The sequence below is a fragment of the Sander vitreus genome, chromosome 8 (genome assembly GCF_031162955.1).
Source record: "Sander vitreus isolate 19-12246 chromosome 8, sanVit1, whole genome shotgun sequence".
NCBI classification, from domain to species: domain Eukaryota; kingdom Metazoa; phylum Chordata; class Actinopteri; order Perciformes; family Percidae; genus Sander; species Sander vitreus.
Window position 1 is genome coordinate 19,365,854 of NC_135862.1, and position 24,911 is coordinate 19,390,764.

The following is a 24,911-nucleotide window of genomic DNA, read 5'->3' on the forward strand; positions in this document are numbered from 1 at the left end:
GTAGTGCTGTAAATATACCTGCTTTTTGTCGTACCTGCTTTCTGCCTGACTCTCAGCACATTTAGAAGTGTTCCATGACAGTACCCACTTGATTTTCTTCAGTCAGCAAATGGATGGCACCATTACTCCTTACACCATCTTTTCACGCCAGCCAGGCCATTTTGCTGATCTGCACAGCACATAGCATGATCCGACTACCCCCCATCTCCCACTCCTTTCCAACCCCCCAAACCAATTACCAGTTATCACCAAGGAGGAGGCTGTTCATCCATTAGTTATTCATCCACCCAAGTGCCGCTTTTACTGTAATTCGATTTTCTCCTTCCATTTTACATTAAAACTCACTCCAAGATGGCAAGATCTTAAAGGTTAAGCACAGAGATTAACTGCGCATCTCTAAATATCCTTAACAAATATACCCTGCATGTACCATTAACCTTGAACAAGCTGATTAACTTTGTTTCTCTCACCAGTCCCAAATCATATTTAGATTCCACCACAGAAATTCCGCAGAATTTCCTAATCCAGCTATGTGCTGTGCAAAGTAGGATAGTACAATTATCTCAGATTCTGTCGTAATCTGTTAGTGATGAAGAATAAACGCCATATTGATCTAATTTCATGGGAAAGTGATCCTAAGCAGAACAGGATGATGTTCTTTTCTGACAAAAAGGGCCAAGTACAAAAAGAAATCTGATGAAATGTTTACCCAACAATATTTCATGTGCAGCATTGTGAGCACCGCCTTATGCTTGCGAGTCTGTGCCTGGTACAACAGCGAACAAGCCGACCCTTGAATTGTCAAAGTAAAGGAGCGTTACTGGGATTAGTAACTGTAATGTGATTACTGAATTTAAAATTTGTATCCCTTACACTACTTGTAACCAACAAAAGTAATCACATTACATTATTAAGTAATGTGTCACTTCCCACAACACAGTAGACAAGACCAGGTTTAAAAGGGGAAGTGGAGGAAATGGAAGCGGTAGTAGATGATGACTCTGCATTTGCGGGCTTAGAGCTTACTTATTCTGCTACTCAACACTTTTGACATTGAGTATTGCTAGAGTTCATGTTAAGATCTCTTCTCCCTTTGTCGTTTTATAACAGTTGTCCTTTGCGCTGAATGATTACGGCACAAGATTGGATAATAAACGGAAATAAAAACGCGGACCATGAATACTAGAGCGAGTTGAATGAGCTGATACACTTTGAACGAGTTGCGCAGTAAAGGGAGTGCTCTACACAAGATTGGTGCTCAGAACAAAATTGGCAGAATTTATCAAATGTTCTGCAGGCATACAACCTCAGCAGCAGAGTGTAGAGCTTTTAATGTGAATAACCCAGGGGCCTTGTGGAGTGTGTTTTATGTGGTTGGAGGGGTTAAAGTAGGCCTGTACATTAGTTCATGTAGAGATGTTTGTCAGATTTCCCCAGTGGTATTCTCTCTTTCTTTCTTTCTTTCTCTCTCGCTCTCTCTCTCTCTCTCTCGCTTGCTCTCTCTCTCTCTGTCTCTCTCTTTCTGTCATGCTCTCATGTCATTGGAGCATTGCTTGAGTTGCTTAGACAGTAGGGTTGACTCCCTGGGAGTGATTTATGCAGTCATAAGGGCTGTACTGTGGCAGACCTTGGCCCGTATTTTATTCTGACACTTATTATTGAAATTAGACATTTGGGTGTAAAGAGGAACCCAAGCCATTTTCTCACTGAGAGGATGAGGTAGCAGTCATGCTCATCAAAACTCAGCCTTCCAGCATTTGGAATTACATGAGGGATTATTTAATTCCATCTCTCTACTGAATGTTTTCCGTTCTCACTTGTATATAGTTTATTATGTTTGAAAATGATAAATAAGTTTCACAGGTTGAAAGACGGAATTGTAACACATCGGTGTTGAGCTGCAGTGTAGCTTAGTAGTGTACCGGCTGCTGTTCAGGTGCTTGGAGCTGCAGAAGAAGCAGACTGCAGCAATCAGTCAGCAGTGGTCTCAAAGTCCTCTCAATTGTTGAATACACTCAGTTGGGAAATCAACAAACAATATAGTAACTAAGTGAGATGACTTATTTTTGCCATTCAGGGTCCCGGTAGTATAAATCCAGTTAATTTTCTGCATAAGCCATGTTACATGAGTGACAGTTGGAGCATTTCTGAGGCTTTTGTTGGCATAAATTATCGTTTTTTAAAGATGAGCCACTGCATTTGAAAATATCTAGTTCTTTGATAAAAAGCCAATGCTGCAGGCCTGGTGACTTAAACACATGAGGAGAGAGGTCATCTACGTCTTCCAAGGGGTGCTCTGGCCCCTTATTTGCTGTCATCTTTTTACTGTTATCTCTAATAAAGGCCTAACATGCTCCTCCAAAAACTTCCAAGGAGCATTTTGGTATGAAACATCCAATCAGATATGCTAAATTGTGCAGCTGCAGTTACTTAGTTAGAAACCTGTCAAAAGGAAAAAGTTCCACATTTTGGGAAATATGCTCATTTTCCTTCTTGCCAAGGATGAGAATACGGATCTCACTCTCTCTTGTATGCTAATTATGAAGCTACAGCCAGCAGCCGATTAGCTTAGCTTAAAGACTGGAAACAAGGTTACAAACCCCCCCTACCAACTTCCCATTACCTCTGTTTGCCTAAGCTATGTGAGTAGGCTTATCCACACAATGTCTTGTCATGTCTTATCCACAGTTGGTTGACCTTTCCACATTTTACGAGTTCTATCATAATTCCATCAGCACTCAGTTGTAATGGTTGACCAGTAGTCCCTCTTCGATCTCCAGAGCACATTGCCAGTGTCCATGCTACCCCCATGTACCTCCACCTCCTCTGGCACTGTCACCATCGGTTGATTACCGAACAGGCCTACCTGGAACAAGGGCTCAGGGGGCCCCTAAGCCAGAGCTTCTGCGTTAAGTTGCTGTTATTAACTTTGCATTTATTGTCACATAGTCAAAGGGCGTGGTCATATACAATAACAGAGCCCCAAAAGTCCTACTGAAGGAATAGCCTAAACATTCACTTTGAATATGTCACAAGAAAGAAACCATCACACACACATACATTTGTAGTGTTTCTCCCCTCAGTTTATCTATAGGACTTTAGAGGGGCTGAGAACTCTATGCAAAATTGTCCCTTCAACTGGGGGAGAAATCCAAAAAGTAAGTGCAAAAAACATTAGAAGCTCTGTCTAAGGGACCTAGACAGCCTCAAACCTTTCCCACAGACATGAGAGTGGCATTGCTCATCTAACTCTGCAAGAAAGCAAACCAGAGCACCTCCAAACATGTCAAACTACATCTCAAAGTTGTGGTTCATGAAGTTCATGAAGACCTCATAATGTTATCCACCCCAACTACAGTGCTGTAAATTCTGTCGAGATGCGAGCAAATATATGTCTTAGTTAATATGCTGTTTCCGTTAACTGTGTGTATGTGTGCTGTAAATCCTGTTGAGGTACTGGTGAATTTAGTTATTGTGCTGATGGCTGCAAATCAGTGTACCTGCCCTGTTGTGGGGGGGCTTTTGCGTGTCCGTGCCAAGGGGCCCATTATCTTATAATCCGCCTATGACTGTCACCACTCCTTAGTCTCCTCTTACTCTTTTATCTGATGGCTCCACACAGTTGACTGGACCTCAGGGAAGAGCCGGGACAGTTGAAACACTTTTTAATTAAACTTAATTTACAAAGCGATCGTATCACACTGAAAGCTAATATTTGTCACTAGCAACCTACACCTGTCATCTGTCAAATACAGTTGCATTTTCAGCTTTGAACAAAACCGTTCAGAAATTATTACAGCAAAAGTGGGATGTGTGTAATGTTTCATTCGTCCCTCCTGGTCGGGACGATTGAAACAGCATGGGGTACGAATGAAACATACAGTTTAAGCCATCTAAACTTCCCACAACTTCAATATTTTACTACATATCATGAATGGTACTCCCAAAAGGTGATACTTTAGATAGATTGTTGCTGGGCTATACGTCTTCGTGAATGTCTGTTAACAACTCATTGCCGTCATTGTTAAACGTGTATGAAGCGGTTATTAAAATATCATGCACTGTGGATGATTCTGCCATTTTTATAGCTAGAACAGTATGTTTTTCCATTTATATCATGTTTGTATTGTGGAAAATGTCATTTCACTATGTTTTTACGTGGGTTAGGCCACTGCACATCCAAATAAGTGCCTTTAACGACCCACAGCCCGTCAGTCTCCATAGGATAACATGGGAAAACTCAATCCCTTACCTGGTCGGCCCAAATATATTTTCATCTTTCTAAAACTGCTTTTCCATGTCTCACCTCCATAAATTATTGTATAAACACAGATATTTGTGCATTTACTTAAAATACATGGAGTTAGAGCCTGGTCAGGACGATTGAAACAGCTGCCCCATAGACATTTGCCATTATAGCCTGTTTTGCTTTCCATGTAAACAAGCATGCAATATGAAAGTCTGGGATTGTGGAGAACACTAAATGGTCTACTGAATAAGCATGTAGTTGAACCTTTAAATGAAAAACACTCATTAATAATCGAAAAAATGTAACCGCTAATGAAGTTTACTTTCGACCATCAAAACTTGTTTATCGCCTGTAACTCTGTGATAAAAGGAAATAACAGGAAGCTATTTGGCTGATAGGAGGTTAACATGCTCTGTGTTTTGACCTAAGGAAGTCTGTCTATCATCATTGCACTCAGAGAAAACTGGAGTGTTTCATTCGTCCCGCGTTTCAATTGTCCCGGCTCTCCCCTACTGCTGACAGGTTATGTTGCTTTTTTTCCCAAGTGATGAGATAGAACAAGCGTGTAATCGATGGCTGTAAGCGCTACACTCCCGAGGCTTCATGACCTATATGTTACACTTTCTCCATCTGCCTGCATACACTTAACACCCCACAGGCTGCCACTCAAACCAGCAGGTGACGGCACACAGGAGATATAGACTGTGTGTAACGGAGGCTCACTGCATGTACAGATGTTAAGCACAACATCCAAGGTTGCACACACTGGTTAAATAGCCTCTGATGCTCTTTCTACTGATGCTGAAAGCCTTGTTTACTTGTCTGTGTAGCTGAAGTAGAAAGAATGACCTTCATTCGATTTAGCACATTTCCAGTTCAACTAGGATGCCAGTGAAGACAGCCACTTTCTCATTGTGCACAGCATAAACTCTATAAAATTAAAAACAAAAACATTTCATTAAGATTCAAAGTGCTACATGCAAGCCATAAAGTAATGTATGCAGTTAATTCGAAGGCATAAAAAAGCTAATGGACTATTAGACTCTACTGCCTGGGGCTGCCTTTTCTCCTTGCAGAAAAAGTACATCAATCACTTCTATCAGTAATCCCCTGCAAGCTGCCGGCAGTGTCTGTGCCTCCTGCCATAGAAATGGTGCCTCAGCAGAAGAAGCATCATATGTGGCTGAAGTTGACATCTTAACAGATAAACTGGCCCCACTTTACTACCACTGTCACTACATTCTGCCCTCGGCCTTTGGAGATATTGATGGTAGACAGCAGTCAATGAGACAAAAGCACTGGCAAAAGAGACGCCCGAGGAGTCGAGCTAAGCTGCTATATGTTTCTTCTTTCTTGCTTGCCCTCATACCTGGAGGATGCACGATAAGATGGGACACAGATGAGAGAACCTTCAGGATTGTGCTTTGCTGTAGGTTACTATACGCTTAGCTGTAAAAACAGTGACTTTTGGTGAATTTTTCAAGAAGGTCTGTTTGTTTGCGCGTAACAGTTCAGAACAGCTTAAAGTGACGTGTGCTATTTACTGAAGCGGAGGCACTCGTACACAATCTTCACATGTCTTTGTCATTATGGGACTCTGCCACAGAGAAAATGAAGGAAAGGAAAAGAGGTTTCATCCCTTCGTTGCACTCCACTAAGCTGGTTTACTGCATTTGTTGTGGGAAGGCTGGTGGTCGTCTCTGGAGCTTTGAATGAATACATTTCTCTTCTGGCTACAGCTGCTGCATATCCATGTGCAAACAGCCAGCAGATGTGTTTTGGTCCAGCTACTCCATCCCAACGCCCAGTTCTTTCCAAATTCACTTTTACCTGATGATCATCTCCTGGCCCAGTTATCCAGCAAATGATCTCTTGTGAGTTATAACCATTGTTTTGTTTCAGACCAAATGACCAATAAGGTAATTCATGTACATATGGAGCTGTTTTGGTCATGAATCACTTGCAGAGCTGCATTAGACTTGATAAATACAACAGCTGCTAAATAATTTGTTGCAAACAGATTTTGTTTACCAGTGTGTGTTTATGAATGAATATCTATTTGCATACTTTGCATGCACGCTTGAAGAGGATAGTTTATGTTAGTGTAACTACATCAAAATATGTCTGATGAAACTTTAAGAGGCTCCAGCTTCTTCTGAGCGTAAGGAAGTGAATGTGGGAAGAGTTCATGTTTAAGTTTGACAAGATTAAGGCTACTTGGGAATAAATCCAATTGCAAAAATTATTCCCATTTAAAATTCCACTTTATCACCTTCAGCGTCTTTAGGCATGCTAGTTGATGATGCACTTTGCAGAGCTGTCCTAAGACATCTCAAGGACTGTGCTTCAGTGTGTGAATATCTGAGTATATCTAGGAAGCTGCAGCCAGGCTTATAAAAACCCTTCCCATCTGTCAGATATGACTGCAGATCCAAACAACTAACTGAGGCAGTGTGTTTAGCTGGATAGACCTCAGCCAAGGGGACACCACAAGGATGGCAAAGTCCCTCATGCAGAAGTTAAGGCTACTTAATATTCTTGTGTTGATTGCGGATTAATTGTTCCATCTGGCCCTCATGAAAACCAGTGAAGAGAATAAAAAAAAAAAACACTTCCTCATCTTTTTCCTGACGTGTTTCCTCTTGTTTTATTATGGTCATGGAGTATGGCTAGCAAGTGCTGAGGCTTGGAGGAGGAGCCTGGACCAGACAGGCTGTACCAGAGGGAGAGCTGGGAAATATGATCATTTTTCTCCGGGACTGTCATACGCCATAGGCTGCCTCATTTGTCTGCTCCAGCTCCTTTGTTTCCACCAGGCTCCCTGTTCCAGGATTAGCCTGCGGAGCGAGACACAAGCAGGAAAATAAGACAGAGAGAGAGAGATATATACACAGTCAGAGGAACTATATAAGCTAATTATTATAGTGCTTCATGTATCTTTAATATAGTACTTAACTCTAATGTATGTGCTGCAGTATTTAAAACCTGCTGACTGGCCAAAACCCCCCGAATTACAGCAGGTTTGGAGTGTGAGGGAAGGAGGGATGAGGGAGGCTGCGAGACTGCATCTTTATTTTTCCTCCAAATTGCCCTGCAGTTCCACAGGAGTGGTTTGACCCACTTTATCTCCCACTCAGGTAATTAATGCACCATCACTACAAACAAAGGTCACTTCAGGAGGCCGGGGAGCAGGCCAGAGCACAACAAGAGCTAAGGGAGTTATATATGGCGACATCACTCAGTCTCTAGAGACACCCATTGAGAAGTGTGTGAATATGTGAATCACCAGGGATGATCGTAACACACTATTGTTCATAACCATTATTACATTATACCTATTTTGTCATGTCTTCTGCAGGTAAGGATGTTAGCTATCTGGAAGTCTGTTAATTTAAACAAATAAATTAAAGGTGCTCTCCAATGATTTTACACATAAACATCAGTTTACTGTTTGGTCTTCTTTATACTGGATAGTTTATTATTTTTTGGTGTCTACATATTTTTTACAATTCAACAATCTTGTGTTATAAAAGCTCACAACTCACAGTGATATGCATTGTGTGATTAGGGCTAGCCAATAGACATAGAGCTGTTTTCATGGAGTCACAAGTAGAGCTGAAGCAAAAAGCGGATAAATTGATTGACCGGAAAATAATTGGGAACTGTTTTCATAATCAAGTCATTTTTTAAGCAAAAGTGAAAAAAATGCAACACATTTTCAGGTTCCAGTTTCTCAAATGAGAGGATTTGCTGCTTCTTGGTCATATACAACATATTAAGCTGAATATCTTCAGGCTTTGGAGTCAGAAGGCAGAAAACGACATTTGAAGGAGTCCGGGAAGGTGTGGCAGTTATATAGTACTCAAGATCGGTCTTGGTCTCGAGACCAATTTCAAGGCCTCTTTTTGAAAGTCTTGGTCTCGGAATCAACTACATTTTTACTCGGTCTTGTGTCGGTCTCAGATAAAGAGGACTCTGGATTTTATTTCAAACCGGTCAAGACCACAACTGCAGAGATATCACTAAATTCCCTGTGCATTGTCTACGTATGTGTTAACATCATTACTGTGATTGGATGTAAAACGTCCTGCCTCAAATGCAACCAATAGCTTGACTCATTTATAATTTAAGATTTGTTACTGTTAACCTCCTCTCCCCGCCCCCTAAACACGCACTCCCAAGAAAGTGAATTCGGGAGACAGGAGAAGAAGCTTTGGCTGTCTGGGATGTCAGCAAAATCGTGAATGAAAAAGAATCTTAATTTGTTTTCTGTGGGTGTTTTTTATGGGAATGTGGATCTTTCAGATCAATTTGAGAAGGGCCTATGGTTAGCATTTTCCACATTTTATCGTGTCATGCAGTTTGGGACTCACACTGGTCTTGGTCTTGACTTGGTCTCGCCATGCCTTGGTCTTAGTTTTGACTTGGCCTCAGCCCCTCAAAGTCTTGGTCTTGTCTCAGTCTCGATACACTCTGGTCTTGGTGATGACTTGGTCATGGAGGTGTGGTTGGCATTCTTTACCTTCCATAGACCAAGCATTTAATTAATTCATCAAATTAATAATCAGCAGATGAATCAATAATAATCTTTAGAAAAAACTGAATGGCAGCCCTAGTCTCAACCCAAAACTGTTGGGAACCACAGACATGGTGTACTGTATAACCACATACTGATCTACTAAGTCAAAGGAAATCTGCTCAAAGAAGACACCGACTGACTGTCTGGTCATTTATATTTTAGATGAGGACTCATTTAAGAAATATAATATGTAGGCAGACATATGTATTATACAAAATAAAACATCCATGCTGATCCTGGCTTTACTGAGCATTTATGCTGTCAGGTTCTATCAATCACAATCACTTTAGTACTGCTCAAAACATGTTGAGTCATTTCTCAAATGTACTGTGTAAAATGCAGTGAGATGCTTCATAGAACAAGCACAAGTAAAGAATTAGTGGTGAAATATCTGGGGTTGAAAATATAAGCTCTCTCTGTAGGAGTTCCCTGGCGACTTCTGCATCCTTGTTCATTTAGAGGCACCACATACACAAACTGTCGACTGCTCATGAATTTAGGTCATTTTGTTAGATTCTGAACGTAACAGGGCTATGTGTATATATTTCTACCACTGTGCTGCATTTTAAAGAGAGTTTATGATGTAAGTTCTGAAACACTGCTGCTTTTGAGTTTCCCAGCCTTGCTGTATTTTTCCACATCTGACACAGTTAAAGTGATTTCAGTTTGCCATGCGTGCAAAATGCTCCACTCCAAACCCATATTTAAATACAAAGGTAAATGTAATTATGCTGTACCTTTATCTTTCTTTCTGTGGTTATCTAAATTATAATCTCTGGTTTCAGCGTTTATACCAAAGCACACTCTCTAAGGTATTCCACAGCCATGGTTTCTCTTCCAGAGAAATTACTGGTGTTAAATGAAGCAATGCTTTTCTTTATATGTGCCAGCTGTAGTGCAAATGGTTTTCAATCTGCCAGAAAATCCAGTTAATTTCATGAAGATGAGGTGTATGATTTCCAATGTTATATTCATAAAGATTTATTTTTGATCATCTGTCGAGAAGACATTCAGGAAAAGATGTAAATTTCAATTTGAATGCATTCACCCAGAACACAACTGTAGAGCTGTCGTATATAGTAGTATGTAGTATATGAGAAACTGGCCCTGGGGGCATGTTGCCTTTATACAGTATGTTGCATGTTCAGATACTATGGAAGTGGTATTGCTGGGATCTCATTCTTAAGTTTTCCAGTAAAGGTTTAGACAGACTGTCATGGCAGAGGTTTATATACACAGTATTAAATGAGCATCAATTACAGTCAACACATTAACAGGAACATTCAAAAGTCACATATGACTACATGCTAATAAGGGAGGCTGAGGAGGTGGAAGGAGATCCATTTCTGAAAGCGGGCAGTAGTGTAGTAGCAAGGATGTAGAGCTAGGGTTGGGTACCGAACGCTGTACTTTTACCGGTACCGACCGAATCATGTCGGTATTACCGAGTATTGGTTCATGTAAAATCAAACAGTGCCAAATTTCAGTACCTGAGAGCGCGTAAGCGCAAGCTTATCTGTCCGCTCTGCGTATTGACAGAGAGCTTGGCTCCGACACACACATGCACGCAGAGGTGCAGACGGAGCAAACTCGAGCAAACTACGTCGGCTCTGCAGTTCTGTTGAAGTCACAGTGAGTCACGGAAATGCCGATAAAGTGGTTTCAAGTGTGGTTACAGTTTTTCAAAACTTCACGCAGACAGCGTTTGCTGCAGTATGATATTAATGGCGAGCTGAAAGCTGTCGCGGTGCTGTTGACTTCCTCTGAGACAAGCAGGTACAACAGTGGTTTCTATGTCAAGGGCAAGGCAACTTTATTTCTACAGCACCTTTCAGCAACAAGGCAATTCAAGGTGCTTTACATGAAACATTAAAGAGCAATTAAAAATGGTCATGATGAAAATAAAAATACAAGAATAAAAGTTACAGTGAGTAAGAAATTAATAATTATTCAATTTAATAGGTTGTAGGGATGGGTTTGGGAGGGGAGAGGGAGGGGTTTTATTTTTGTTCAATTTCTTTAGAGTGTAAAATATTCTAAATAAATAACATAATGTTCTAAGTAAATAGGATAAATAGGTTTGGAATTATTTTTACAACTGAAATATTGAAAGTACCGAAAAAAGGTACCGTTGGGTACCGGAACTGAATTTCAGGTACCGGTATCAGTACCGATATTGGTTCAGATGCGAAAGGTACCCAACCCTTTGCAGAGCTCAGTGTTGTTGTATACAGACCGAATGAGCACCAAATACGAACTAACAGACATACGTGATTGTATTGGTTTTACATACATTTCTCAGACCTGCATCATAATAAAACCAACACTAAAACTAGAGTAAAAGTAATATTAGCTATGTCTTGGCTTCCCTGTTGGCTTTTTTGTCACTTAGCCAGAAAACTCTGCATACCGAGATTTAGCTGAACCAGCTGTGCATGGCTCTGCTTCCATGAAAAGTTTCTATAGCAACAGTCAACAAAAAAAGGCACAATAAATAAAGCATAGTTTTTTTTTTATATCACAGACAAAATATACACAAGTACAATTTTTCCCTGTACTCCTCAGGTGAATGGGAAGGAGTTGTCCAAGTCCAACCATGAGGAGACTGTGGAGGCCTTTCGGGCTGCCAAGGACCCCGTCGTGGTGCAGGTCATCAGGCGGACCCCCAGCGGCCGCCCCCATGGCCCCCCTCAGGAAATCCATGTGGTGGATGTGTGCACTCAGACCGACATCACCTTTGAACACATCATGGCGCTGGCAAAGCTCCGGCCTTCGACCCCTCCTGTGCCTGACGTCTGTCCATTTCTGCTCTCTGACAGGTACGTACGATAGGAAATGTAGTAATTTTTCATTGATGCTCACTATACTTAGGCAAAATAGATGTGAATCATGATTGATAGTGATTCAAAGTGGGGATTATAGTTTAAAGGAGGCCAGTGATTTGTTATCATTTAATATATTTGTATTTAATTTGATATAATTACAAAGGATTTCGGTTCAGTGCCACAAGAGTTTGTTGTTGTCCTTGTTTTGACTTTGGCAGTGACTCATGGTAATTAAGAAGGGAGAAACCAAGTAGTGAGAAATGTTATTGAGCTATGAAGCAGAAATATCAGTGTTTGCAGGATTAGCATTACAAGTATGCAAGACGCATGTTAAATATAAATGAAGTGTCTAACCAGCTGCATCGTCTGATAAATATAGATTTATTTGATGAATGAGCGTCTCAATGCCTTTCACATTTTCTTCTCACCAATGGGACACACTAAATACAAAAAGAGAAATTAGGACAGGGCTAAGTGGTCCTAATTAACCATTAATACATAATGTATGTGTGACGTGTGCTTGGCATTTCAATGTTTAGTTTAGTATAAAGCATTCATTTAAATATATCACTAAGCAGCAAGTGTTGAAAATTTGAGAATACGTATCATAAGCAGTTCAAGTCCACTAAAAATGTACTTATATATGACAGCCCTAAGTGACTTTAACATCCAGTGTGTTGAATGTTTTCCCTGATGCTGTACTATCTTTCACATGTCCCCTGTCTGCTTAGATAATCATGCACACAAACATAACTCAGCTGTAAGATTAAATATGTTTGTTGAGTGTCTATAAATTTAGAAGAGATGAAAGGACATGCAAAGTGGCTCAAAACAACACTTGTGTGGTACAATTACTAGAAGTCTAATCTCTTCTCAACTGGATGTGGGGTAGTGCAATACCGCAAAGACATGTTTTTATTGTTCATGTGGGAGGAAGGCATACAAATATGCACACAAAGTATCAACAAGAGGTTTTCCTGAAAAACAACAAAAGGAACAGGGTTCATTATTTCCTCTTCTGGCATTTTAGTTTATATTCTGTTCATCTCAAAGGATGAGTAAACCGTAAACAAGAAAAGTTTCTGGGTTTCACCTCTTGGGAATGAAACAACGAGACAATGGCAAGGCAGGAGCCTCATAGTACAGAACTGGGAAGTCAGTATGGTCTTGGTGAACCATGTGTGTACAGTTTGCATCTGTTTTAGTAGATAATTAATTCCAACAATCAAACATTTTGAATTCTTTGAGTATCTGTTGCCATTTGTCATTTAAAATGTGCTTAGACAATCATTGTTTTCCTGGATGCTCATTATTAAAAACATCATAAATGTGTGTTATTGTCAGTGTTACTAGGTATAAACATGACCTGATCAAAATCATTGCTATATATATATAGATATATATATATATATATATATATATATCATACATTATCACCATACAATCCCCTACGGGGCCTTCTTGCCACAATTGGAGCTGCTTGGCGTATCCATTTTGACTCATGGAAGGTTTACAAGGTGATTAAAGCAAATGGGCTAATAAAAAAACTAGGCAACACAGTGCAATGTGTGCTCACGGGCTACTTACAGCCCCAGGCCGAGCAAAAATGTAATCAATGTGTCCCATAAAACTCGCATGTTCTTCTTTTCATCTGTGATCAGGTGCCCAATCCAATATACAGCAGACTTTATAGATGTAACAAATGTTTGTCGCTCCTATTTTTTAGGCTAGATTGTAAATTTGTAATTGTATTCTTTGAGCCTACTGCCAAATGTTATTATATGTGTAATTGAGGCATCAAAGTATAACGCATTCTAACATTTACCAGTCTATTTTTGTAACGGTAAATTGTGTTAAGACAGTTTTACAGTGCGGGGTAATCTAAGAGTCAGACAGCCCCTGAACACATCACTCAACATGTTCAACAGTGTCTTTTTGAAGTTTTTGTCCACCGTGATTATCTTGTGTGGCACTGGAGCTGCTCATCTTGTTAGGCCTGTTTTGTTCAGTGACTGAGGGAAGCATAATAGAATTACACTGTACAATGTGGAGGGTTTTGTCTGTCAAGAGTAGGAAGCAAATTATGTGGATATGCTGTTATTAACAAGGGGCTGTATTTTTATCACACACACTCCAATGGTACTGAAAGGCCTTGACAAATCCTTTATTCTTCCGATACCAGCAAAGACAAAGGCAAGGGAATCCTGTCACTTAGAGGTATTGAAAGCATTTCAAACTTACGCCCCATTTTTCACCACCTCTTTTTGCCTCCCTCCCTGTCTGCCTTTCCCTCTCTTTCTTCCTCTGCCTGTGTCCCCCCCACAGCTGTCATTCTCTTCATACAATGGACCAGGATTACTATGAAGGGACAGGCTACCTCTCCCCTGTACCGGCTGATGGAGAGAGGACAGAGGAGTTTGAGTATGAGGTAGGAATTGTACCTGACGTCACTGCTTACTAAAGCCTGACAGATTCATTGGTATGGCTAATATCACCGGCTCATTTAATCTTATCGCTGATATATATAGTGGTGCATACCTAATAACATAAAGTAAACAGATAAGTAACAAGAAGTTGCAGACAGAAATGCCAAAGAGAGAGAAATAGTGTTGCCATTATATAATTTGTACACCAGAGACCACTGAGTTTATTTTTTCGACTGTGAAGGTTAGCTTAGTACATATTTTTGTCACAGTTCTTAAAAGCAGTAGTTAAATTACAGCTTTGGGAAATACACTTATTTGCTTTCTTCCTGAGAGTTACATGAGAAGATTGATGCTACTCTCATCTGCTAGAGCAGTACCAGTCTTCTCATTCAACTCTCGGCAAGAGAGCCAATACCCATATTTAAAAAAATCAAACTCTTCGTTTATTTACCAAATTTTAAGCCCCTGCACACCTACACAGTTGTTTTCAATTACCCTAGGTGATTAGACCTCTAGTCAGGTGGACGCTTAGTGAAGATTTGCTGTGAAATACATGATGTCACCCAACTCTATATAACTCTGAGAACGATAACCATGTAATGTTTCCCGCCCTAACGGGTGCAGGAAAACTAATGTCAGAGTCACAGATGTAAATCAACTGCAGTTTGTACACGTCCATGCAGTCCAGAGATGAGGTCTAATTAGGCAAATTAAATGAAAACACTTGTGAATGTGAATGGACTATCGGTCTGTAGGGGCTGTTGATGATGTGTTTAGGTTAAACATTGAATACTGGCCCAAATATTGTTATATTTATTTTTAACTTCCAGTTAACAATATGGGTATTGGCCACAAAAGTCAAGTATGAATAGGGCTTTACTGCTAACAAACAAGTTAAGTGCTGAAAATGTAGTACAGAGTTGCACCCATTAAGTACAAACGTGCATCTGACCTCTCCAACACATGGACACACATTCCCTCAGCACTCCATATTTAAATATGCTTATCCATCCATCCATCCTACTTTGTCCGCTTATCGGGTCGCGGGGGTAGCAGCTCCAGCAGGGGGCTGGATATGCTTAACAATTTAAAAAACACAAATTGACTCTACAGGCCGATCCAAGGTTGGACAGTAGCGACAGATGATGAGCCACATTGCAGACAGCTTGAAAAAAGCCAATGCTTCCATTGGCAATGATGTCTTGCCTCCATGTTGTTTTCCCTACAAGGTAAATAGACAATGTTGATGGTGTTACCTAAGATTTGCTAATTGTTTTCACAACTCTGGAAGAAAAAGCTTGCAAACTCACCCTGAGATCGATCAAACCCAATTAAAGCGAGGTGTGTGTGTGTGTGTGTGTGTGTGTGTGTGTGTGTGTGTGTGTGTGGCAGGTGCTAGTAGGAAATAAATTAATAAATAATAAATTAATAAATAATTTATTTGCTTCTGTATCTTAACAGGAGTGTAAGTAACAGGAGCATTTGGAGTAGGTGATGTTTCTAAGGCTGTTGATCTCTGACACATACAGATGGTGTTGATCTCTGACACATACAGATGGATACATACTGATGCACTGATTCAACTGTGACAGGAAGAGATAAACAGACTGTCTCCGCTCTTTGCATTGGTCCAATATTCTTTATTTCCGAGTCATTGAGGTGCAAGCGTATTGCCTTCATACAATGGACCAGGATTACTATGACAGCTCGAGCTGTGTCTTCACATCCTAAAAAGATTTGTGCAACCGCAATGTCAAATCGGAACAAATATAATATATTAAAGCCTTTCTTTATGCCTCATTGCTATTAACAAATCCTATTATTCTGTGTATGCTTTGTGGCCTGTACGTTTTTTTTTATTTTTATTTCATGCTCGGGGAGTTGCATATCAAGCTAATGCAGCCCCACTTACTGTATATGTCAACTGAAAACGCTGTGAGGGGGATGTAGGCGATAGCTCAAAAGCCACTTTCAGATTCAACCTGATCCCTCACTCCTCGCTGAATGAGACAAAAGAGAATGAAGGAAAGCCATTTCTTTAAATTACCTTTTTGTCAGATGAAAACACACAGTGGGCGAGGGCAGTTTGCCATCACATCACAGATAAACCATCTAAATCTAATTCACCTTTCTAATACAGCAGGACATTGATGTTTCTGTTAGGGTAATCAACATGTGAGAGTCCTGCAGTACAGTGGTTGATGAAGTGGAGAGATGCCAGATGCCGCAGAGTTCCACATTCATAGTATACTGTTTATTTCAAAGCTGTTTGGGTTCGTGTGAAAACACAGGATTTTTATTTTCCTGTACGTAATAGGACACCATATACTGCTCGTGTCTATCCAAACTGAAGACTGTATTCAGACTTCAGACTGCCGGTCACAGCAGGCAGCTGTTTTCAGCGAAACAGGTTTGATTAACACCAAACCGCAGCCAGACAAAGTTAGCAACTAGCTGGTGAACAGTGGATCATTTAGCAGTTGTTAAAGATACAGATATTTTACAGTTTACAGCCTGTTGTGCTTCCCCCAATTGGCCCAAAAAATTAAAGCAGGTTAATGTAGGAAGGTTACTTTTGGTTTTCTGGGGCAAAATTATTAAAATATAAATGGAGTAAAATATTAGATAAACCAAGTTAGTGCAGCCAGCTAGACTCATGTGTAAACATAACATAAATGGGTTTTTACAAGAGCACGTTCATGAAAGACTGCAGACAGGAAGAGTATCGCTGTCCTATCTATGTAGTGGGATGAAAGGAAGCACCACCTTTGATACCACAGTAATTAAATCCAAGACTGAGTCTGACTGAAATGAAACCAGACCGATTTCCATAGTCGAACAGTCAGTTCCCTATGAAAGTCAGACCGTCTCGACTTAAGGCTCTTGCTATAGAGTCTTATACACTGAAAATAAGCCAGCATTGACAGCAACTGACTAAAGCAGCAATATAAAGCTGCCATATTCTGATGTTTCCCAGCAACCTTTAATACTGTACTGTATATATGTACTCAATAGGGACTGACAGTCAAATTCCACCATAACGTTCTCCACGGCAACTTGCCAAATTATGTCTCCCTCCCTCTACTATCTCAAAAACCTTGTTAAAATTAGTCAAAAAGTACAGTATATTGTAACTCAGCCAATTTAATTGTTTATTCTCTAGGAAAGGCGAGACATTTTGTTGCCACCCATAAACCAACCACAAACCCTGGACTAAGCACAGTTAGCCTATAATGTTCTCCCTGATGGTTGGCTTGTTTGGATTAATGAAACACACAGGCCATGTGGAAAAAACATAAACTGCAGGTATTTTACGATATCCTAAAGGACAGTTGGCATAATTACCAGAGAACTGTCAAAGCTGAAAAGGCTAAATACCTCTCGGATCTTACTGAAAAAAACTGCCATAAACCTCATGTTCTTTTTAGCACAATCAACTCTTTTCTTCATACCCCCGATCCACAACGCAGGAAGAGTCTTCTGTGGCCTGTGAAAAATTTCTCCACTTCTTTGTGGAAAAGATCACCACCATTAGAGCTAGCATTTCACTTCCAGCCTTTGACCTCTCCATTTCCAAAGTGTGTGCAGCAGTTCTCATTAAGTTCGAGCCCTTACTGATATTGTTACACATTTAAAACCTTCAATTTGTCCTATTGATATTGTACCACCTCGTCTTTTTAAAGAGGTATGGCACACTATTGGACCAAACAGCCAAGCAATTATTAACAGTAGTCTTACTTCTGGTCATGTGCCACTTTGTTTTAAAGACGCAGTGGTGCAGCCTCTTATCAAAAAGCCAAATCTGGACACCTTAGTTCTTGAAAACTATCGTCTGATCTCTAAACTTCCTTTTATGTCCAAAATTTTAGAAAAGGCAGTTCTCGTGCAGCTACAATCTTTTTTTAGATCTGCATGGTATCCTTGAGGTGTTCCAGTCTGGCTTTAAAGCATTTCATAGCACAGAGTCTGCACTTATAAAAGTTTTTAATGATCTTTTAATCTCAACAGACTCTGCAATTCTGTAATACTTATGCTTTTAGACCTCACAGCAGCATTCAACACTGTTGACCACAGTGTTCTTATCTCTCGTCTCGAGCACAGTGTGGGGATTAAAGGCACGGCACTCAAATGGTTTAGATCATTTTTATCAGAGAGAGTGTTCAAAGTTAGCTTTGGCTCTACTTCACCCGCAGCACTGCTGACGTGGAGTTCCTCAGGGTTCTGTTTTGGCGCCGATTCTCTTCTCCCTGTATTTGCTTCCCCTTGGTTCCATCTTAAAGAAGCATAACATCAGCTTCCATTTCTATGCAGATGACTCACAGATCTACTTACCTATAAAAAGTAAGGGTGATAATTCCCTAAAAAGACTGCTCGATTGTTTTTCTGACATAAAAGCCTGGATGGCCTTAAACTTTTTACATTTTAATGAAAGTAAAACCGAAGTCATGATATTTAGACCCAGTAGTGCTGGTGCCTCCCAACTGGACCTCTGACACCCTATGTCAGGACCATGGTAACTAACGTTGGTGTTAAAATGGACAGTGAGTTTCAACTAGAGAAGCAGATCAATTCTGTTGTAAAAGCTAGTTTCTTTCAACTCAGGCTGCTTACCAAACTGAAGCCATTTTTATCTTTCACTGATTTTGAGAGGGTTATACATGCTTTTATTACAACTCGCCTGGATTACTGTAATGCTTTATATGTAGGTATTAACCAGGCCTCCCTCTCAAGATTACAAATGCTGCCGCTCGGCTCCTTACCGGAACTCGGAAACAAGATCACATTACACCTGTTCTTGCCTCCCTTCACTGGTTACCGGTTTGCTTTAGAATACATTTTAAGATTCTGTTGTTTGTTTTTAAATCCTTTTATGGTCAAGCCCCAGCGTATATCGTTGAACTATTAAAGCTGCACGCTCCTCTGAGGTCGTTAAGGTCTGCTGACCAGCTACTCCTTGTTGTCCCTAGAACACAGCTCAAAAATAGGGGAGATCAAGCGTTCTCAGTCGTGGCCCCAAGGCTTTGGAATGAATTGCCTCTGAATGTCAGATTGGCCCCCAGCCTTCACATTTTTAAATCACGACTTAAAACTCACTTTTATTCATTGGCCTTCAAACCTGCTTGAGAGTTGTATTTTGTATTCTGCATTTTATTTTTCTAGTCTGTTATTTGTTTTAAATGTTTGTTTTGTTACTCACGTGTTTATAATCATGTCAATGTCCAGCACTTTGGTCAACCTGGTTGTTTTAAATGTGCTTTACAAATAAAGTTGGATTGGATTAAAGCTCGAATTTCACACAGAATCAGCATACATTTCCTAGGATCCCTTGATGTGTACTGTATGTGGTCACAACACCATGTAAGTAACCATTCCTTTGATTGGTTTCAGTGAGTTCTGAAGAAGCAGAGTACTCCAAGCTCAGAGAAAGTATTTCCTCTCTTCCTGTCAGTGATAGCCATCCATGCATTTGTGAATGCTTTTTCAATTACTGGTAATCAAAGGCGCGATTATTATGACAGCATCCAATGTGCTTTGATGGTGGGCAGCAATCTTCTCCCTAATCACACCATCGCTGTCATTAATTTACTGTCAGCCCTCGTCCCTGTGCCACGCTGCAATCTCCTGCCTGAGAGGCAGAGAGCTTGCCTGGAAAATAGAGAAAAAAAATCAAAAGATGAGGAGAGACAGAGATTGGTGAATGTGCGTTTGATGGATCAGGAGACAACCTCCTTTTACTGAGGCATCTGAGTGTGAGTGAGTGAGTGGGTGGGTGTTTTCTCTACACAATATTGTCTTAAAACAAGAAAGCAAAAGAACTGGTAAAGAAAAATGGTCAAATGTGTGCTACACACAGACACACACACCCACACACACCCACACACACACAGGGTTGATGTTTCATCCAACATGCAGTAATTGTAGAAATCTATTTTCTCTGATCATTTAGCCACAGGTCTACTGCACTATATCTTACCATGAATTAGTCAGAAGTAACTTTAGGCTTGTTCTACAGAGCCACATAGGGATGATGTAGTATCTGCTCACACCTCTGCTTTGCCTCAGTCTCAGCAATTAATTTGTGTGGATTATTTTTAGACAGAAGGCTCAGATACATTGCTTGCGATTTCAATATTTCCCACAGATATCCCACGACTTCAATCATATTAGCATGCAAGATGTGAGCTGTCTTCGTAGCTCCCATTACCTCCATGACTGCTTTGTTGCATCAGATGTGCTTCTTTAATAATCTCTACACCAACAATAATGGTGGTTGCTCATTAGTAATATTTTTAATATAGCTAGTGGCTTATTTTTGTAGCTAACTTTGTATAGGAAGTCGGCTCCCAAGCCTTTTCCCTCTTATTCTTAACATATCAGCCGGGATTTGAAGTTGTCATCGCTTCTGAGACAGTCAATTAAAGATCTGAGCTCCCCGTCAGGTGGAGGCTGTCGAGAAGGATAAAACGACAAAGCTCAGATTATGTCGTTTTTCTTCAGCTCTTTTTCTCTGTGTCTGTGCGAATGTGTGAGCTTTGCTGAATACACTTGTGTGTAAGTATAGGTATTGTACAGGGATGCAGGAAGTACTTTTTGTGTATGGAAGTGTGTGTCGCCTAGCTCCCTGGTTCAAAAACACCTTAATGATCTGTCAATGTGTAAGAAAAGCAGAGGTAGAGAAGATTAACAACAATGAGAACTGAGCCTAAAGATGTGTTTGTGTGTGTAAGGAAGTGTGTGTGTGTGGGGGGGTCATAAACAGCTTAGGAGGGGTAGCCAGAGGCAGCAGGTGGTCTCTGGCAGTAGTATTGGCCTTTTCCCCATCTTCCCCTCATCTCACCATGGTCAGACTTCACCCTCCCCTGGTCCTATTCCCAAAGCCCTGACACGTGTAACCAGCCAAGCCACGCTTGTCACAGAGGAAATGAATCTCTCTGTTTGTGTGAGGCCCCTGTAAGCCCCACCAGAGCCCTCACCACCGCCTCCATCCTCCTCTCCACTCAACCATCTCACTCCTGCTGCTGAGAGTCGGTGTGTTTCTGCTCTAATGAAGACTTTGGGAGGAGAGGCCATTTCACACTTGATTCCCCCCAACACCCTTGATATGTTTCAGCATTTAGAGATGAAGCACAGGCCTGTGCGGTTTGCTGTTTGGCTGCACTTTTGTTGTGGGAAATCGAGAGTCCAAAGTGGTTTATGTGCATTAACTGTCTGCAGGCTTGGAAGAAATTGCAAGTTGTGTTTGGTTTCATATTCACAACATACTTTAAATAGTAGATGAAGAGGGTCTGCCACTCACTCAAGTTCTAGCTGCAGTTAATCAAATCTCACTTTCTGTTTGTTTATATTTATGAACTTAAATGAAGAATTCATGTTGACGCCAGGGTACTTTGCTGTGTTCCAAGAGGCTTGTGGGAAATTTGACGACCACTGATTTGTAAGTCAATAGTTTGTTGATCTCTCCCCAAGGGAAGATGAGGAATACTGTAGTGCTCCAAATATGTATATCTGGTAGCATTAGCATAAATACAGTTTATTTATAGTCTAACATTCTACAACTTGGCAAAAGCTTGAAAGAAAAACACTTCCTCTGGCATTTATCAGAGCCCCACCGATCAAACTCTGCAAGCTGGAAATATCTTTCATGATCAAACACTTTCAGACTCAAAAACCTTAGATGAGAGTTGGCAATCCACACTCAATAAGCATCTCAAAAACAAGTCAATTTTTGTGCTGAAACTTGAAAAACATTATTTGATCTATAGCGAAGAACTTTGTCTTTGTGTAGCCATTGTTGTGCATCAAGATTTGAGTTTCATGGTAAGTGTATCCAAATATATTTGGAGTCTCAGATCAGTTTCAGTTTGATCATTAAAGGTTACAGAAGTACTCGATGTCGGCAAAACAATATCACAAGGTTGGTATAGTAGCTATTGTGGAGCTTTCAGTCATATCACGCAATCTTCCTTGGTAGATGGAGATTGTGCAGTCGTCGTAGAACTGTGGTTCATTTATTGTTCTGAGCACTTAACGGATTTATCTGCCACGATGGCGTGAAGTGTTAAAAAACTGAATTTTATCCAACAATTTCATAGCAATTTATTTCGCAAGTTCTATCTCCGAATGAAGAATGTGTGATGTGATCAAGAACTCCAGAACAGCTATTAAATGGACCTTGTGGTAAACTACTGTTTTTAAGGTAAAAAGAAAACTTTCAGTATCCTCCTATATCCTTAAATGTCCAACTTGCTTTCGCTCTGGGGATGGAAATGTCCGTCTGTCGGTGCACCAATTGGATTGCTTTGAAATTGGTACAGACATTCATAAAAAAACAAATCATTAAACTTTACACCTAGTAAACATTAGCATTGACATTCTTGTGACTATGCAGACAACAACATTGAGCTCAAAGCAATGCTGTGCCCGGCATTCATGACTTTTAGTTTTGTTTTTACATTCTCTACATTTTATTCCCTATCTACATAGGAAGTGGAATTGTGTCGACTCAACAGCCAAGAGAAGTTGGGGCTAACTCTGTGCTACAGAACAGATGAAGAGGAGGATGTGGCCATCTATGTCAGTGAGGTGAGTCGATGACTTCCCCTTCAAGATGATAGACTTGGATGACTTGTATTGAAAGGGAGTAATTTTCTTCATATATGACCATGAGCGCTGCATCTTCCAACTTAGTTTGCCATGAGGAAGCACTAACTTTCCATACTAAGTTTTTCATTGGAGAACTCTCTAAACATAGAATATTCTCTCTTTTATCTTTCCCCGCTCTGCTTTGCTCCTGAAGATACTGTAAAAAAACATGCAACATAAATGTATCTACCTCCTGCTAGCTTTTTTTCTTTATGGCCAACCACCACAGTTAGGACTGCTGGCTGTTTGAAAATTGAAAAAAAATAATACTCTTGGGGCAAAGGTACAGTATATGCATATTCTACAGAGTTCTTTATATTTCAGTTCTTTGAAGTCTCACATTTACATATACACCGTGGTAGAAACCAACAATTATCATAGCTAGATCAGTGCCTCAGTAAAATGCCTAAAACAACTGACAATGCTAAATTTTCATGACTAAATCATTTGTGACATTTAATATTCATCTTCCAATTTATGATTTACTTTGGTATTCATGTCAGCAAAGCAGGTTCTCTATTGGGTATAGTTATATTAAAATTGAACTCTTTCATCAACCACAAATTACGTGTTTGGACAATTTGGCAATGTTCTAACTGCATGACTACAATGTCAATTACCGACAGGAAATGACCAAAACAGAAAAAACCTAAACCCTTTCAGGTCTTGTCTGAGTTGTTCATCCAGTCCTTTCCTGACAGCTGACACCAATAATCAAGCTGTGAGATACACGTTAACAAAAAGACTCTTGCATCCAATATCTCCCACTTGAAAGCATAGAAAATACTGTTCTCCATTCTGCTCAACTTTCTCTCCGAATCGTTTGAAGTTGACTTGGACCCTGCAAGATGTTCACTTTGAGAGCTGAGCAGAATATAAATCACTGCATCCATGGCTCGTGACAGCATCCTTAAGTGTTCATTTTGAAAAAATTTAATAAAAAGTAGAGCTTAAAGGTGTGTGCTGCATTTAGATGAGGTGGCTGAATGTCACTGTATACAGGATGTGTTACAGGAGGTGTTACTCTGATCTTGCATAAGTAGCGAGACCACATCAACATGGAGTTAAGAACAATGCAAGGTCATTTTAAAACAAGCTTAATTTCCCAACTTTGTAGCACTTGATGAATGGCCATATTGTCTTTACTGTGTTGTTAGTTTAGTTTTTTCCCTTTGTTTCTTTTGTGTCTCACAAGTCCATTCTGTTAAGTCCATTCATTTTCTATACCTGTTTAATTCTATGCAGGGGGCCTGCATAGGGCAAAAAGGCAGAGTCCATCCTGGGCAGGTCACCAGTCTATTGCAGGGTCAACAGACACAGATGTAGATTACTCAGGGTTTAGGTCTCCCCATAACTGCAGAAAGATTACCTTCAATTTCCCCTGTTCACTCCATTCCTGTCTGGTGACCTTCCTCCCAGTTCAATGAGTGTCCCTCTGTGTAGGAGTGGACTATCATGAAGATGGAGTGCCACAGCACCTCACCATCTCCAGAAATCCCGCCTGTTAGAAGAAATTGAAACGAATGGCCCCAGACACCGATTGATTGGCCGATGAAAGAGTGTCCTGCCCCCTCGTTCACTGACATTAGTTACAGGAGGAGCAGGGACATCATGCATTGAGGCTGAGTTATAGGCTGTAAATACTGTATCCACAGGCTTGTCTATAGAAACCTGCCACAATATAGCAACTCAGGCAGGTACAATTGAGGACTTAAATGATGAAGGTGATGCTCAGGGTTAAAATGCTTTTGAAAACTGACCAAAGTCTTCCCATGACAGCACACCTATTGTATGTTGCTCACATTATTAACAGTCTAGACATGTCTAGCTGGGTGATGTCTTCATAATGAGTTCAAACATTTTCAGGCACTTTTTGATTCTCTTGAATGAGGATTGAAAGTGTTTTAGAGGCATTATTTTGTTCCCTCTGTCTTCACAGATCAGTCCAAACAGCATCGCTGCCAGAGATGGCCGCATCAGAGAGGGGGATCGCATTTTACAGGTACAGTAGGACATTCTCTCTTATTGTCCACCTCTATACCAGCTCTCATTAGATTCAACATAAAAACATGCTTTTATTTTGTCACACTCAACCACTGTCTCCCAGCATGAGAGCCCATTCATTTTTAATGGCAGTACATTAAAGGGGGAACTCGCCCCCGCTGTGACTGTTAGAGGGAGAGAAATGC

The 24,911-nt window shown here is 40.4% G+C and overlaps 1 protein-coding gene across 2 annotated transcripts in view; it reads left to right on the plus strand.

Annotated features, from left to right (window-relative positions):
• Positions 1 to 24,911, plus strand: part of LOC144522358 (PDZ domain-containing RING finger protein 4) — a 142,432-nt gene that overhangs the window by 110,334 nt on the left and 7,187 nt on the right. For both annotated transcript variants that reach the window (XM_078257368.1, XM_078257369.1), the window contains 4 exons: positions 11,394 to 11,647; positions 13,979 to 14,081; positions 22,564 to 22,662; positions 24,662 to 24,724. In XM_078257368.1, the coding sequence (XP_078113494.1) occupies positions 11,394 to 11,647; positions 13,979 to 14,081; positions 22,564 to 22,662; positions 24,662 to 24,724 (519 nt within the window). The remainder of the gene's footprint in view (positions 1 to 11,393; positions 11,648 to 13,978; positions 14,082 to 22,563; positions 22,663 to 24,661; positions 24,725 to 24,911) is intronic.